This window comes from Pangasianodon hypophthalmus, chromosome 25 (genome assembly GCF_027358585.1).
Source record: "Pangasianodon hypophthalmus isolate fPanHyp1 chromosome 25, fPanHyp1.pri, whole genome shotgun sequence".
NCBI classification, from domain to species: Eukaryota; Metazoa; Chordata; class Actinopteri; order Siluriformes; family Pangasiidae; genus Pangasianodon; species Pangasianodon hypophthalmus.
The window spans coordinates 7,673,956-7,691,429 of NC_069734.1; the positions used below are offsets into that span (position 1 = coordinate 7,673,956).

A 17,474-nucleotide genomic window follows, 5' to 3' on the forward strand; every position below is an offset into this window, starting at 1 on the left:
GGTTCAACTGAGTCCTATAGCCGAGTATTATCTTCCATGGAAATGTACGTGCAGTGTTAAGAATAAACTGTCATGGCATTCAGGTCTCTAAGAGAAATCCATTGTCCCAAGCTTACAAATTCATAACAGGTCACATTGATTTCTTACTTTAATCATGTGAAACTGAACAAAATGCAAACACATTTTCCTTGCTAATTCAAAAACTCATTCACGAAATCAGATTCAACAATCAACACAAAAAATATGTGAGCTCCAAAGCTCCAGGATGTGTACAAGTGTACAATCTGACCCCTCTCGGTGACCCAAATGATAGATGTGACTTCACTTGGATGAGTTTCATTTAAAATATTCTGATGATTCAGAAATGATATGAATAATATAAGTGTTTCAAATAATGACTCTTTTTTGGGTCCTCTGATTCTTTGGCTTCTATTTCACCCCTCTTAACTGCCAGTGGTGGTCATTATCATCATATGTGCATGCTCACACATGTCTAAACCTTTAGTAAAGTCATAAAGACTATATGATGTATTATTTTATATAAATACTGTTGTCATACAGCCATCATTTCCTCCTTTTCTAAAGCCTTGCATCCATTGGTGGCTAGATATTCTACAGTGGTTGAACCCTGGGTTTCTACCCAAAGCCAGAACAACTGCTTTTGTTAACTAATTAACTGATGTCACAACATTTTATTTTTTTATTTCAACCAGATGGCGGCAATTTGATTATGAAATCAGCTGTCACAAAGGAAAGACACAAGGAGCTCCCCTGTCTAAACAGAGGCAGGGAGATCATCAGCTTGGACTAGAGAAGTGACATGACACTCTACAAGGGGTATCACCTTCTCATGGGCATTACTTAGCTCCAGGGTCTCTGCACCTTCTCAAGGTTCTACAAAGTTATCATCGCTCCTCCCACTGGCGTGACTGCAGCAGTCATTTCTGAACACCTTTACAGTCAGTCCTAAGATGAGTTTGTTCCTCATGACATGTTTAACAGGTGATTCTCACTGCCTGTGGTGGTTACAAGGGGTGAAAATGAACAGTATAGTTACATATGTACTTTTGGTTCTATGAACACTGGATAAACACCAGGGTTCTCTGACTTTGGGAACCAGTGCCAGTCTGGTGGAAACTCAGGAAGAAGATTCCAGGGAAGTGATGGGTGTGGGTCACTTGATGACTTTGTTTGAAGGCATGAACAAAAAAAAAATAAAGACTTAAGGATTAAACCATATAAAAATTTATAGTATGAGAACATTATAGTTAGTATCAGTTTTTGAGCAACAACATTTTTAGAAAAGAGTAAGTAATTTAATATTTGGTTAAGGAAACTGATAGAATATTTGTATATGTACAAATGTATTGCACCTTACTCTCTGGCTTCACTATGACCCTGACTAGGATAAGGCAGTTACTGACAATCATACCACTATATTTTCCCATCCTTACATCTGTGGAATAGTCCAGTCCCGGTTGGGAAGCTTATTTCCTCGCTAGAGAATGACACCGATATCAGTATTATTGAAATTCCTACAGGATCAGCATCAGCCTTTAAAAGCACATGGTTTGAAATGAAGTGATCAGAGATAGCATTAATGCGACATGACTCCATCAGGATCCTGGGGAGCTGCTCTATCTCTCTCTCCCCAGGTGACCTAGAGTATTCTGGATGCTGCGTGCAATATACACAGACACACACATACACATGCGGACCCCTCTCTGCAGGTGAGCCGGCTTTCCAATCTCTGTCAGCTGCATTTGTGATCAGAGACAGTCGTATAAAAACATCAGTGCATGACTAATAAATGCACACACACATTCAGATTTCTATCTGGGCTCTGAGAGAGAAAGTGAAGGGAGAAACCATGGCACGAAGAGCGCACATGTAATTAAATAATTAAATTAGCACTAATTAACATTTGGGTGATGACTTTTACAGCTTGTAATAGGAGAGTGGGAAAAAACCCACGAGTCAACTTCCTAATGATTCCTGTGTGCGCTGCGTCTCTTTGCCTCAGTTGCCCTAAGTGCAGATAAAGCAACCATCTGCTGGTAATTAGATCTAAATAATATCAGACGCCGTAGCTAATCACGTTGACTGCACATTTAATTAAAACTGCAATGGAATTTTTTGCCTTATTCCATCCATTTCATTTACCTTCTGGAAAGATCACAATCTCTCATCGCACAAAAATATAGCATTCATCATTCAAGATGGCCGTAAAGACTGGAAAAGGCGGAATTACCCCCAAAAATTATACACACTTTAAAACACCAACATAGCCAATACTGATCTTTTATAGCTCATTTCCGTTAAATGAGAGTAGATGCTGGCTTGTAACAGCGGCCCACTACGGCAGTGAGGCTGGCCATAATGGCTTTTTATTTGCTTAATCTCCAAATTAAATGGTGTTTGAAGCTGAAGGCCCGCTCTTTTCTCCTATGCTATTATCACCATCATCATGAACGCATTTTCCTGCCGAGACCAATTTGAATAAGACGAGCAGGCCGTCTCCAGGCTGTGATATGTGTGTGTGTAATGAAGAGAGACATAGAATGAATATGAGACAGAGAGAGAGAGAGAGAGAGAGAGAGAGAGAGCTCTAATAATGGGTGTTGGGTAATGGCTCTCCTGGAAGACCTGAAGTGTATCTAGTTGGTTCCCAGCTGCCAGAGATGTATGCAAACATGGATCATTGACAGATGGGTGGATACACTTATAAAGACACCACACAAGTGTGCACACAAGCAAATCGAAATGTGAATCTGTGTCCTGTCTTTCTTTTATCATCGGTTCAACACGCAAAATTATATTAATCAAATCAGCTACAAGCTTTTCACATAATTTCCTCTTTTCAATTCAATTAGTCCCCAAGATGGTGTGACTACTAGGGGGATTTTTCTGGATTTAATTAACCATAAATGAACATCTCTATGAGACATGCTCTCCCATCTTTGATTGCACTGAAACATCTATTTTACATCAATGGTAGAAAAAGAGAATTGAAGTTAAAGTTAAATATAAATTTAAATAGAAACTGTTACAAAAGCATACTAGTGGAGGGTGTCTTAAAAATGTTTATAAAATTTAAAATATATTGTAAATAGTGACGTTGTTCTGGTTTCCCAATTAAGAAAATTATGCAGTTGCTGAATTTGAATTTGTTTAATTCATTTATGCCTTTCGTTTCTTTGTCTGCTAAAAAAAAACAGCCATCTTAAGTCACTTCTGCAGTTTGTCTGCAAATCTAGCTCCTGTCATCAGCTGAAAAGTGCCATAGTTTATAATAACACTGAATAGTTTTCTACTAAAAAGAAAATAACTTGCTATTTTTGCAATGCCAGACTGAATCTATGGAGTGGAAGAAAGAGAGCTTCAGAATGTTTTACCCCCCAGCATATAAAAATTTAAAAAGAAAAAAATGTCCACCATTGATGCTTTAACTTTATAACTTGTGAATAAAGTATTTTTCTGTGAACAATTTATTGGCACATTTTAGGGCCCTTTGCTAATGCCATGACAATCATTTTTAATAGTCTTCCCAAAACGATGCATGTGTATTATCCCAATATCAATTCCTAGTGTTTACGTACCATACTGCATTCTTATAAATTTGACAAAGGATGGGTCAGGGAAGGATGGCGCAGGAACTAGCATTCCCGCTTCACACTGTCTGGTTTACTGTCTGTGCAGCGTTTCAACATGTTCTCCCTGTGTCCATGTGGGTTTTCTCCAGGTTCTCCAGAGAAATGAATGAACATCTCATTCATTCATCTTAAGAGCTTGGTTTACTGTCCGTGTGAATTTTCACATGTTCTCTCTGTGTAGTTTTTTCCAGGTTCTCTGGTTTCCTCCCACCTCCCAAAAACATGCATGTAGGTGGATTGGCTAAGATAACTTGTTCCTAGGTGTAAATTAATGTGCAAATGTGTGTGTGCTGAGATGGACTGGTGTTCCCAGGATAGGCTCTGAATCCACCATGAACCTGACCAGGATAAAGCAGTTACTGAAAGTGAGTGACTGGGCCAGGAAAATTCCTCTAAAAATGCAATTTGTACAAAGCAATATTAGTTAGTGTTTGTTAGTGAAATGTTAATGCACAGTCTTGTCTACAAATTTGCTCAGCTAAATAAATTAGTTTTGTCTGTTTTTGTCTGAGCGCTTTCACGCCACACTCTGCAGGACTTCAGTGAAAGAATTTTCCAAACAACCTTTTTTTGGTGGCACATGCACATGCTTTCCACCAGAAATCAGAACAGAAAGTGATTAAAGTGTTATTAAAGTGTAGAAACTTTTTTCCCTGGTGCAAACAGACAGACAGAGAGTGACAGAGACAGAGAGAGTGTGAAACGTTGGAAGCCGGTGGGCTGTGACCACCTCTGCCGTGCTACAGTACTGTTCTGCAGACGCTGACGCCAGTAGTGCCACTGTGCCTGCTGCTGGTACTCGTCTAAACATGCTGGCAGTGCCAGTTCAACTCTACTCCATGTGTTTCTGCTCTGCTTCAGACATCTGCCTGCCAAGATAAACTCTTACATTCAAGAGCTTTTACTATTCATAGCATTGAAACACTTCCCTGATGTAATTGTTGAAATTGGCAGTACAAGGCCAAATGGAAATGTATCGTTTTCAGGCATTATTTAAGGAAAAAAAAACAAACAAACCAAAACCACTAACATGAATGATTATGCCAATGGGAGAGTCATCCTTTATTTTTGAAAGGGATTTTAAATGAATTAGTTTATGTGTGTACCTTTTTAATAAGTCTTGTGAACTTACATTTCATTTCTTTACGGCCCATCTTTGGAAATATGGCTGTCTTTGGATGGTTATATTGATGTTCCTTTAAGTCAAAATATGGAAGATTTCATGTAAAAAGGAAGATGTTTATGGCATTTATACATTCAAATGACATTTTTTAGGCAGCACGAGCTAACATGATGATTCATATTCTTCTTTGCTAAGGCTAGACAGCTAGCTAAGTTGAGCTAACCAGCCGTGATTTCTCACAGAAATTTTAAATAATGTTTATAAATATTTATATTCTTTACTGCTAACCCTAACTAGCTACCTATCCTGAGCTAACCTGACAGGATTTTATGGGATTTTTAGGTTAATGTCCACAATATTTACTGCAAATTCTAGCTAGCTAGCTAGCTAACATGACAGGATTTCTGAGATAATTTCACATTATATTTATAAATAGTCTTTACTGCAAACCATAGTAAGGAAGCTATCATGAGCTAACCTGACAGAATTTATGGGATTTATAAGTTGATGTCCATAACCTTCACTGCAAATTCTGACAGGATTTCTGAGCTAATTTTGAATGTTATTTATAAATATTTATATACTTTATTACTGCTAACCCAAGCAAAGTAGCTATCATGAGCTCACCTGTCATGATTTCTGAAATCATTTTAACTGATATTCATAAATATTCATATTCTTTACTACCAACCTATGTTAGCTAGCTATCATTTAACATCATCATTTCATTTAACTACTGCACTTAACATCCTTGCTAACTTTCAGTTCACTGCAAATGCTAGCTAGCTATTTAACCAGACAGAATTTCTGAAAGGAATGTTATATGATATTTATAAATATTCACTGCAAACGATAGCTAGCTAACTTCAACTAACCTGACAGGATTTATATATATATATATAAAAAAAGGTTAAGTATTCATAACATTCACTAAAATATTCAACACTAGCTAGCTAATAAGGTAAAGTTAGAAAAAGAATTCCTTACCTTTTTGAGTCATAATTCTCTTGAAGGCTGGGTGCCTTTCAAAGAGACATTTAGCCAGACCCTGTCCCATAACTCCGTCATAATATTTCTTCACATGTTAAGTCAGCTTTCCTGAGTTAATTACTAACTGCCGAGCACGCCAACAGTGATGAAAGGGCACGCAGCAATCACAGCTACGCCAAACATCTGGTCAGAACAGACATGGAGACGACACAACATGACAGTCGAACCAGAACCAGAACCTGAGAGCTCCATTAGTTGCCAGCATCTGTGCCATTGCTCCTTAAGCCATGCTGGTACACCACAGGCATGATGCCCTACTGCTAAACGAACAAACTGCTTCTGTACTTTTCATACCAGATTTCTACTAACGCGTTTCAGTGTTTGATATGACAGTGTCATGAGTACGCTTAGAAATAAGTTGCAGTTGGCAGATGTGGAAACCATTTTAAAACTTCTGGTGATGTTTTCCTTGAGATGGTATTAATTAACTAATCTATCTGTCAGCTGTGTACTCTTTGTGATGTCTATGATTTTAAGATTGACTGACAAAAAAGACCTTCATCAGGACATAAATTATAAAAAAAAACTACATTAGCATTTTGTCATATATTACTACATGTGCTAACCTCATATCGCAGTAGGCCTAACCTTTAAATTTCAAAACCATTCTACAGGCTGTACATCTCCCATATACTCTAGTGTTCATCGGTTACAATCAACTCAAAACCTCCCAGTAGATAATCCAGTTCACTGTTTTCCCCTACAGCACACAGGATTGGTAAAGCCTTATAAAGATTATTAACCCTCTGGCCTATTCACTTATAGCCCATGCCACTATCAAACAGCACAATAAACAGTTGTGCTTTTCACTCAATAGCCTGCTCAAGTGGAAGGTTATTAGCTGTGGGTCACTGCCTGGACTTCTCCGCCGTTCAAAATGGGTGCCTTTCAGTAGGCAGGTAGATGGGCAGCCATTAATCAGAGCTCTGGCAGCTGCTGGAGTCAAAATTGAATTCTCAAGATTTTTGTTCAGAGGACAGAAATGCTGTGAAGGATCAGAAGCCGTAGTTTACACAGGTACAGAAAATTAGTGAAACTCAAACCAGAGATGCTGATGACTTTTTGTGCTGGTTAAAAAACACAGAGGAAAAAGACTGGCAGAAGGTAAAATATTACATTCATTCATTCATCTTCAGTAAATGCTTTATCCTGGTCAGGGTCATGGTGGACGCAGAGTCTATCCCAGGAACACGGTGGCGTGAGGCAGGAATACGGCCTGGGTGGGATGCCAGTCCATCGCAGGACACCATGAAGACACATATTCACACCTAACAGCACTTTAGATTCCACCTACGTGTGTGTTTTTCAGAGGTGGGAGGAAACCGGAAAATCTGGAGCAAACCCAAGTGGACACAGGGAGGACATGCACAGACAGTAACCCGAGCTCAGGATCAAAATAGGAACCCTAGTTGTGAGGCGGCAACATTGGTGCAACGCTGTGCTGTAGAAGGTAAAACACCATTTCCTATTTTATTTCTATGTTATATGTTTAACACAGAGTGCAGCATAATTTCTTTGCTTTAAGCTTCCTGGAGACTGAGGCTTTCATTCCACAGTGGAACTGAGCAGGTGGATAAAGATATTTTTACTTTTTTTACGCAGGAGAGAAGACAGAAGCTTCTATCTCTATTGTGAACAGAAGGCCTAAGGCCTAAGGCAGGGAGTGTTGGCCAGCAGCATTCACCGGTGGGCAGGTGTCCAGCGAGCGCCAGTTGGAGAATCGAGCACCATTCCGATTGGCATGCACGAGCCGGTAGCGTCTTCTGTCCCAAAACAGCTGTGGCGCAGCAGCGCGCGACGCCGCCATCAGGTGTGTGTTAGTGCTGCAGAATGCTGATAGCTCGGCAAAACTGCAGTCCACTGGTGAGATCTAGGTTGCTGACAGATTTTCCTCCTGAACAGAGATAGGAAGGAGAAGGAGGCACAGCAGGACAAATGGTGACCTTTGAGAAGATTAATTTGTTTACCTACAAAGGCAGGGGCTGTCATTGCGGTGTACGGTTGACCTTTATGTTACTGTCAGCAGGTTGGGATGGTTTGCAGTTTGAGTCATCTGTTCATCCTGATCATCATCTCAGGACAGTTGGACAGTCGGTTAACGGAGTGTATATGGCCAATTTTTAAAAGATGGATAGCCCTGAATGGGAAACATCATAAGTAAAATTGTCACTCCCTGGGACAATACAGGCAAGTGAAGGCAATTCTAAAGATATATATTCCATAATTTACTATAGATTCATTATTCATTCTTAATATCTTCAAAACACTCAAATGGTATTATTAAGAATTAGATTATTGTAAAATGGCACATCTGTAAAAAGTGACTATGAACTCATGGAGTAATTGAGATCAGAGACATACGATTCAGTACATTTCTTCAGCTGGCTCATAAATATCTAGCTACAGTAATACAATACATGAGCGCAACATAAGGCATTAATGGTGGCCCACACTGTAGCTCACCAAGAGGAAAACCAGGTGTTGGTGAACAATAGCCATCAAAGAGCTTTAAACAATCAGCTTATGTGCTGAACGACTCAACAGTCCCCAACAATCCCAGTGTGTCAGGCATGTATGTCTCGACCTGTCTGCCTGCTGAGTTTTGCCTTTTGGAATCAGAAATCTGAGACTCTCTGTGACTGATTTTAACAGCAGACCATTAGGACCTTCTTTCGCCAACAGAGGGCACCAAGAGCTGCTTAAAAAGAAGAGAATACACAGACTTCACACCTAATCTGTACTGGTCTGTTTCCCCGAACAAAAGATTCAAAACAGATTGTTTGGATCTTTTGAATATGGAGACTGTAAATCATTTAGAGCTGAGATTTGCTAAGTGTGAGATTTCAGTACAGACCTATAGCAGCTAAAATTCCTATCTGTACTATTGCTGAAGTTTGGGATCTGGCCAAATTTCCAGTGTCAAGAGCGATAGGCAGGAGTAATTTGACCTCTGGCTACTGACTAAATCATCTATCAGGCTTTACCTATTACCTAATTTTCCATTACATACAGTGCATTCCAGACGTACGAGTCCATCATTTTTCTGTCATAAAAAAATTAATACAATTTTCTCAGTCTACTAAAAACTGAACAAGATTACATTCTTTACTGATGTAAGTAAGAGTCATAACATAAAGAGTTTAATGCTATTTGAGTTCATATGTTATTCGCTAAATGACAACATTGTGTTAGTGTGTGTTCAGCAAACGATCTTTACTGTTTGAATATAAAAAAGGACATCACTACAGTTTTTTAGAAATGGACAAGTGGTATGGGAACTGAAGATTTCTCAAACCACTAAACAGGATTTGTCTCAGTTTTAAATCATGTATTCTTATTTAAAATAATTTAACTAATTAAACCTTTGTATTAGAAGATAAAGAATATAAAATTCTTGGGAAAGGACTGAGGCTTCATTGTCACTTGGAGGAAGAAGAAAACAGTCTCTCCATTAAAATAAAATATCAATTTTATACTGTCAGTGCTTAAAGCTGTTAACTGGTGGATCTGGAGGAAAACTGGTTTTATCCTAAAAAGCTACCAAATATATAATCCATAACTTAATTTTGACTATTAAAAAGACATAAGATATCTGCAGTGAAATTCTACTAAGAGAAATTCTTATTCCAGATATCTACTAGGAAAATAGGACATTTTAAGGATCATAATATACAGTCTCCATATCCATAAAACAGTTTTACTAGTTCTATTTCCAGCTTGATATATCTGCAATGTCTAATATAACCCTAGATGTCTACAACTAAAAATACAGTATCTTGAATAAACATTATGATGAGTCATAGTAATATTAGACTATTTTTACTAATTGACTTGAATTACAAAATAGTTGGTGGCATTTTAGGCTAAAACAGCTGGCCTATAATTCACTGTGATATAGTTTTGAGCACTGTACACACTCAACCTTTGACCTCAAAGGAATCAGAATTACTGTTTGTGCCTTTCTTAGGAAAACTTTCTCACAAGTCTTGTCTATCAAAGCTTTAGGGCATGAATGCTATCTGACAAAATCAACCCAAATACTATATGCTTTATGTAATGCTTCAGTGCAGACAGATTAGCGTATTTGAAAGTATTTCTCATGTAGGGACAATTTACCCATTTGAATAAACGAGTTGAGATTTAGTCACATAAGTGGGCAATTAAAGCATGACATGAGTCATCTAAGTGCACGTCTGTAGTGCTGAGGTGAGAGTGAACACTCAACCTGTGTCCCATTATTATATCACTGGAGTGTGTGAGAGTAATAGATTAGCAGGTTCGTCTCACCCTGCCCCGAGGGTCTTCTGAACAAAGACTCCTGTCATTTTTGAATAGAATACAGTGTCTATACAGTCTGCTATGGGTTGGTAGCTATGGGGTTTTGTTACACGTAACCAAGCAATACAGACACATAGCAGGAGAGCCAGACACCTAAACACATCAAGCTTAATGTTGTCTTGTGGAACTGCCTGGAATTCCACTGAGGAAATTCGAGTACAGAGTCACAGTGAACCCTGATGAATCATGTGCTACAAAAATCTGATATTCTTAGCATTGGATTTCCCAGGTGTCCCCACCTAGCCCCATCTCTTTTTGTTTTATAGCAGTACAATTTTAAATTTAAGAGAGCCATGTCAGAGGAGGATGGCTAGACAGGTTCAAGCTGACTCAAATAATGACTCTTTACAACTGTGAGCAGGAAAGCATCACAGAATGCATAACATGCTGGACCCTTTGGTGGATGGCCTGCAATAGCAGAAGACTACACCGGGTTCCACTCCTGTCAGCCAAGAACAGGAATCTGAGGCTATAGTGGGCACAGATTCACAGAAACTGAACAGTTGAAGAGCATTTGTCTTTGTTTTTCCAGTTTCTGTGAATTTGTGCCAACTTGTACTCTTGACCTATATATGCATACTGCTGTCACACGATTGGCTCCTTGGATAATTGCATGAAAGTGCATATGTACAGGTGTTCCTTATAAAGTGGCTGAGAGTGTATATTCGCCGTGTATACAGCCCTCGGCAACTTAAACCAAAATTACACATTGACAGAAGCTTTAGCTTCCACATTGTTTGGTTGTATTCAGGAGTTAAATCTTTCATGGGTGCCAATAGTGTATTCACATTCAATTTTGTGTTTTAATAGGCAATTATTAACAAATAGAGGTACCAATTTGCACAACTCAAAGAGTTAAAATATAATGAGCATGCACTGGGCACAATAGCTCCAGATCACAATAACTGATGCACATTTTAAATTATATGGTTACACAACCATGTTATAACTATTAAAAAGATCTCTTCAGCAGCTTTCAAACGACACCAGCCCCACAGTGCTGTGCTAAACAGTGCCTGAGAATGAGGCTGAGGAACGTGGCCATTTTAGCCGACTTTGGAGCTCTATTACAGTTAAAATGATGCCTCAGAAGCTGGTACAGAGCTCAATATGTTCAACTGATCATTTGCCATGGGTCAGGGATTTTGTTTATTCAGTCAAATTTTTGTGAGATTTTATAAATGTATCTATTTATTTTGAAGATCCTGTAGTACATTTGGTTTACAATATTAAACCTCTGTTCGTAGCAATTTTTTTATTTAGTTAGTTTTTTACAGACAAAAATGCATATTGTTTTGCATTATTTATGACTCAGAAAGTAAAAAGGAGTCTTTCCAGTCATTATTTTTCTTCATTCAAATTTTGTTCAAAATATTCTGAGAACCGATTTGAATCTAATCGTGAAGCCGGTATTGTGAATCGAATCAGAGTGTATCGTTACAACCTTAGTTGCTAGTATAGGTAGCAGAAATGAGTTTCCTCCACATGGTTACTGGGCTTAGTCTCATGGAAAGGGAAAAGAACTTGACAAATCAAGAGAGTAAAGCCTCAGAGTATAGATACTGCTCGTTTGAATCAAGCTTAAGGAAAATGAATGAATGAATGAATGAATGAATGATAATTTATGAAATGATTTATGTGGCACTGAAGTGTACAAAAAACATCAGATGCAATGTGGGCTTTTTAATTAATTAATATTACTCAGAAAGCTTTTATCCCGTTATGTTGTACATTGGTAAGACAAGGGATTTAATGGAGAGGCCCTACTTTTTTTAAGGTTGTCAGCAATGTGGATTTCAGTATTGCTTATTAGTTTTGACATCTAAATAATATGAATTCTCAACATTGTCTTGCAAAGATACATGACAGTAAAGCCTCTAATATAGCTTAATAAATACATTCATCTTTAATGATCAAATGTAGTTATCCAGCAGTTAACAGGTGCTTTGAATTTACAATTTTGAAAAGAAATTATTTCTCTATAAAGCAGTATGAAACTGTATGAAATCATCATTATCACCTTTATGCTATGTGCTTCAAATTATAGTACTGGAGATAAGCTCAACTTTCTTTCCCAAAAAACACCCACAGGTATAAATAATTCAACACTGCCATGGTCCAGAATGTCTAAAATATAGGGAGAGTTCTCTTGCTAGAAATATGTCTGGTGGTTGTTGGATGGTGGACCTGAAGAATACAAGATTGCCTAAATGGTGATAGTGAGATGGTGATAATTTTGAAACCTATACAATCCATGACCTTTGATCTTCAAGGAATAAGAAGTCCTGTCAGTGTATTTCTTGAGAAAAAAACATTCTCACAAGTCTCTTCAGATCTAGTTTGTGAATGATGAACCCAAATAACAATTACACCATTTGAGATATATCTTTTTATTAAAAGTACATTAATAACAAATTCAATGACATGAATAGTTGACACTTTAAATGCAGAGAAAAATAATAAAGTATATATATCTTCATACAAAAAGAAAACATTTAAAGCCTAAGCACAGCTAAGCACAATGTCACAGAATAAGCCAATTAAAACAATCAACAAATAACAAGCACAATAATGCATACTACTCAAAGTTAACTCAACAATTTGCTGATAAACTTCAAATAAAAAGTGTATTCTTTTCTCAAGGATGAAAATCTTTTATTGTTGTTTGGCAATAGGATGGTTAATCCATAATCCATAAATACCAATATCAAGATATAATTGCTATAAATAATCACAAATGATCATTGTTTATCATAACAATGCATACTATTATTTATTATAACAAATGCCTAAAGCATGGAATAAAGATCAAACATATTTAGAGCTTACTAAATCTGTTGCTCGTAAACTGCAGTTACTAACTTTTTCAAAAATGTTGACTGCTGAAGATTTTTCCAAAATATTATCTGGTATACTTAAACACTAAAATCCTGTAATTAATGCAGTAATGCATGTTTCTGCAATTAAACTCCAATAACTGAATAATTTTGAAATATTGATAACTGAACATCTCACACAGAAATTTTGTGACACTTGGCATGGCTCCATATGGACAGATTAAAGCACTCACGGTGAGGGGTACTACAGGAGTAATTACAACCTTTCATAATGCTCTAAAATGCATTTAAGGTTAAAATATAAACTATGTTCCTGACATGGGGAATTATTAGCATTCATGCACGGTCCTAGCTTTGATTTCATAGTCCCCAGTCTCTTGAAATTTGGCAAGATTTGACTGCCTGCACTTTAAAGAAAAAACAAAACAAAAAAAAAACACACACACACACATAATCCGCTATACACGATCTCACAAATGTTTCCCTTTTAAAGCCCTTTCCCCATTTCTGTCTGTAGTATAAAAATACATGGCTGTCCAAAACAAAAATCTGCCAACATTTTTTTAACCACCCTGAAGAAATTGTTAGCAAAATAGTACTTGGCTAGAAATTTCATCAAACTCTGAAAACAAGCATGCTTCAGTCTACAAGGCATATCTACAAACTATTCAGGATTCATGAATGGATTAGTATCAAGAGTAGAAAATTCATGCAAAGGCACACTCTGAATGGAGTGGACTGTTTCAGGAGGAGTGTGAGGATATCTATACATGCATGCTTGTACACAACTGAAAGCTCAACAGCTGCTTTTGTGACAGATCTTTAACAAAGCCACAAAAACTATTTTGGCTGAAATAAAGTTTATAATATAAATAAATGTACCTGAATATATACATACATATACCCATAGATACACTTTCATTCATTTTGTTTCATTTCGAATGCACAAAAAAAAAAAAACCACCACACGTCTTTTTCTTATAGAAAGCTAAGTTAAAGCGTTAAATATATTTTTGAAACTTATTATTTAATCAGAACTTAGAACAGATGTACGGTTGTCCCAAATGACAAGACAAAATGTTTTGTATTTTTTTGGATTATAATGCACCTCGAAAACTTTGCTGTATGCAGAAAAAATGCATATACGCATTGCTTTGTTGCATCAGTCACATTAATGTACCAACCATATGTATTTGAAATTTGTACTGCCTCTAAACTGACACTTGGTACTGAGATTGGTGCAGTCTAGTTTACATTTTGTCCTGTTAGTGTTGCCGTAGTTCGGCGCTGTATTGTTTCCTAAGCAGAAGCCATTGGATGTTTATCTCTCTAGAAAACATGCCTGTAAGTTGATCCTTACAAAATGTCATTACATATATATGTATATGTGTATACAGTATATATATAACATGTAAATTTAAGATATACATGTTGCTTCGCTTAGTAATTTGCAGCACCTTGTAGGGCAAATAATTATACATTATTCATACACTGAGGTGAGTTTGAGATGAATCAACCCTATTTAACATGAATGTACAATGCAACAAAAAACTATAGCTCATGGCTGAATGATAAGGAGATGGCTTTTCTTTCTGTACAACTGACAAACAAAATGAAATCAGATTCAATCTATGTTGACGGAGAAGCAACGTGAGCCTCTATGACGAGCTGTCAGTTGATATCTGAGATCCTTTTAACCTGGTCAATGTAATGACCACTTTATTTGTTGTCTACAAAACACCCAGGGACCTGGACTGGATTCCCGCTGCAAATATAGAACGGACTCACACAATGCCAGAACTTAAACACGGATATCAGTTACACACACCTTCCACACACAGGATAGAGGGCTGAGTGTCAACTGTTCCTCACAGACGGGGATATCTGAACTCACCAGGAGCCTGGCCAGACACATACAGACACACAGCAGAGACAGCTGGCACACAGATTAAACAGCTACCATAAGCACATCTTAAGAGAACACACACATGCACTGTGCGAGACTTGGCATGGCTCCATGTAGACAGATTAAAAACAGTGATGTGGAGCTCTACCACAGGAGTAATAACAACCTTTCATCCGTCAGTAATCTACAGTGACACCCTTCCCCCTCCGCCCACCATCGTTCTGTTTTCTTAATGCCGCAAAGTATGTGGTAGTGTGACTGCTTATGCCAATGCTGAGGCTAAATCATCGTACAGCGTTCCAATAATATTTAAGGGAAACTTTCTCAACCTAATCTTTATCATCTGTAGGTGTAGCGTATGTGAGATTACCACAAAGAATTTCCACACATTCCCCTGTACTGAGAAAAGAAATTCACTTGTAATGGAAGTCTAATGACAGTTATTGAATTCCATGTGTGGCACCCTGGGAAAACCCTTTATATGAAATTTTGACATTTCCTAGTTTATGCAGTTCTATTTCTCTTTTGCATGTACCTCCACCACAAGTAAAGAGCTAGTATTAGTATAGTATAAGTCCCCTTCACGGAGCATCACTGACGTTTTGACAGCCGATATCTGATTACAGACTGCATCGATTAGGCTTGTCTTTTTTGCTACAGCATGTACCGTAGCTATCCGAAATCAAAGTGTGAAATTCACTGTGTGAGGAAATAACGCTTAGCTAGCAATGTTTTTGACATGTTTACGCAGACCGAAACTGGCTTCTTACCCAACATGATCTTTTGCTCTGATTAAAAAGAAAATATTTCCATGTCACTTTTGATGAAATATATTTATAGTATCTTAAAGTAGAGGTGTCAAATTATGTTATAAGCAGGAAAACACTTTTGTTCTATTTTCTGTCTTTTTGTCTATTTGCCAAAGATATGACAGGTTTTCCCAGGCTGCCATATATATATTTAAAACACGCAACTATACTACTACACAAAATTTTTTTAAATACTTGGGATGAGACAAACAATACAGTCATCCCTCTTAGTAAGTAGTCCCATCTCTGAAAGTACAGTTTTGAGCCTTATAACTTATAAAATGCCTTTGACTGAAGAATTTATGAAACTGTTCTATAACGCATAACTGTTCAATTACACCGCAACAAGCTGCCGTTGGACTTGCATCAAAGGTGAGTTTTGAGTAAACAGGGTTTCTGTTTTTTTCTCACTACAGGGAGACGTGTTGAAATTCTCATCTGTAGAAACCACCCCTACACTTCAGACGTGGTGAATAGACATTAGGTTAATGTTAATAATTTCACTTTTGCATCTCAAGGCACTGAGGAATTATGGCTATAGATGGGGAGGGTTCTTTTTTAACTGACTCAGTCAGTGTGCTCAGTTCTAGCTCTCAGAAACTTTCCTGGCATGAGACTCAAAAAAAAAAAAAAAAGAAAAAAGAAAAAAAGTATTAAATCAAAAGGCAAGCATGCAGCTGACAGAACGACACCTCTGACAGTTTTTACACAGAGCTCACAATCTCACATTAACATTTCTAATATACTACATAATGAGCTTTCTTCTGTTATTTTGTTCAAAGAAACTTAACCAAAATATAGACAACTACAACTTTAACTAAAATGTATAAAAATCCATTAATATTTCACTGTACACAGAAAGACAACAAAGGGAAATCTACAGTACACATGATCAACCAAACTGATTCAATTCACCAAAATCCAAGAAGCTAAACAGGACGTTGGTGATAAAAAAATATGGACAAAGCAGAAACAAAAACTACTGTTTAATACACACTTCCTCTTTGAGATGAATGTGTGTGAAAGTGCTACTGAAAGTGGGTGGGTTTTGTAAGGCTCTAGTTTCCTATTGACTCATGGCTTTTAAGATCTCAGTTCCGATAGGAATATGTATCTGTTTGAGGGTTGGCTACTTCCTGTGGTGTTAATAAGAGCATTTTCCTAGGACTCGCTGGAGCAGCGGATGGAGGGAGAGCCCATCTGGGTGAGCACCTTGTCCAGCCACTGCAGGGGTCCGTTCAGGTGTAGCTCTATCCAGCAGGGGGTGCTAGTGACCGTCTGCCGCCTACAAAGCGGAGAGAGAGAAAGAGACAACAAGAGAGAGTGAGAGAGAAAGAGAGAGAGAGAGAGAGAGAGAGAGAGAGGGCGAAGGGGTGAGAAGAAAGAGATGGTGTTGATTAATTTTCTTTAAGAGCAGCTCTGAAAGTAGAGCCAGCTGCAACACAAATAACAGGTTATATTAATAAGCTCAATCAAATAGGTTATCATTCTACACCATACACAGGCACTGGTATAACAGACATGCCACATAATCTATGCCTAATAATAAACAAATACAAAAAATATGTTGTTATTAACAAATAAATAAATGTCATCATTGTTGTGGTGAAGCTTATGTGAGGAGGAGTGAGGTTATTTAACTTTTACAGAAGGAGTCTCCAGTGTCAAAGCTTTATAACTGTCAGAGGTAACGCTGTTCCTAAGGTTTCCACCATGGGAGGACATTGTGTTTTTCCCAATAACATGACAAGCTACATT

General features: G+C 37.6%; 1 protein-coding gene across 1 annotated transcript in view; it reads right to left on the reverse strand.

Annotated features, from left to right (window-relative positions):
- Positions 1-11,394: 11,394 nt before the first annotated feature.
- The window catches only part of smad3a (SMAD family member 3a), a 34,635-nt gene continuing 28,555 nt past the window's right edge, over positions 11,395-17,474 (reverse strand). Inside the window, exon 9 of the mRNA XM_026937616.3 lies at positions 11,395-17,001. Coding sequence (XP_026793417.1) covers positions 16,878-17,001 — 124 coding nt within the window. The 3' untranslated portion in view covers positions 11,395-16,877. The remainder of the gene's footprint in view (positions 17,002-17,474) is intronic.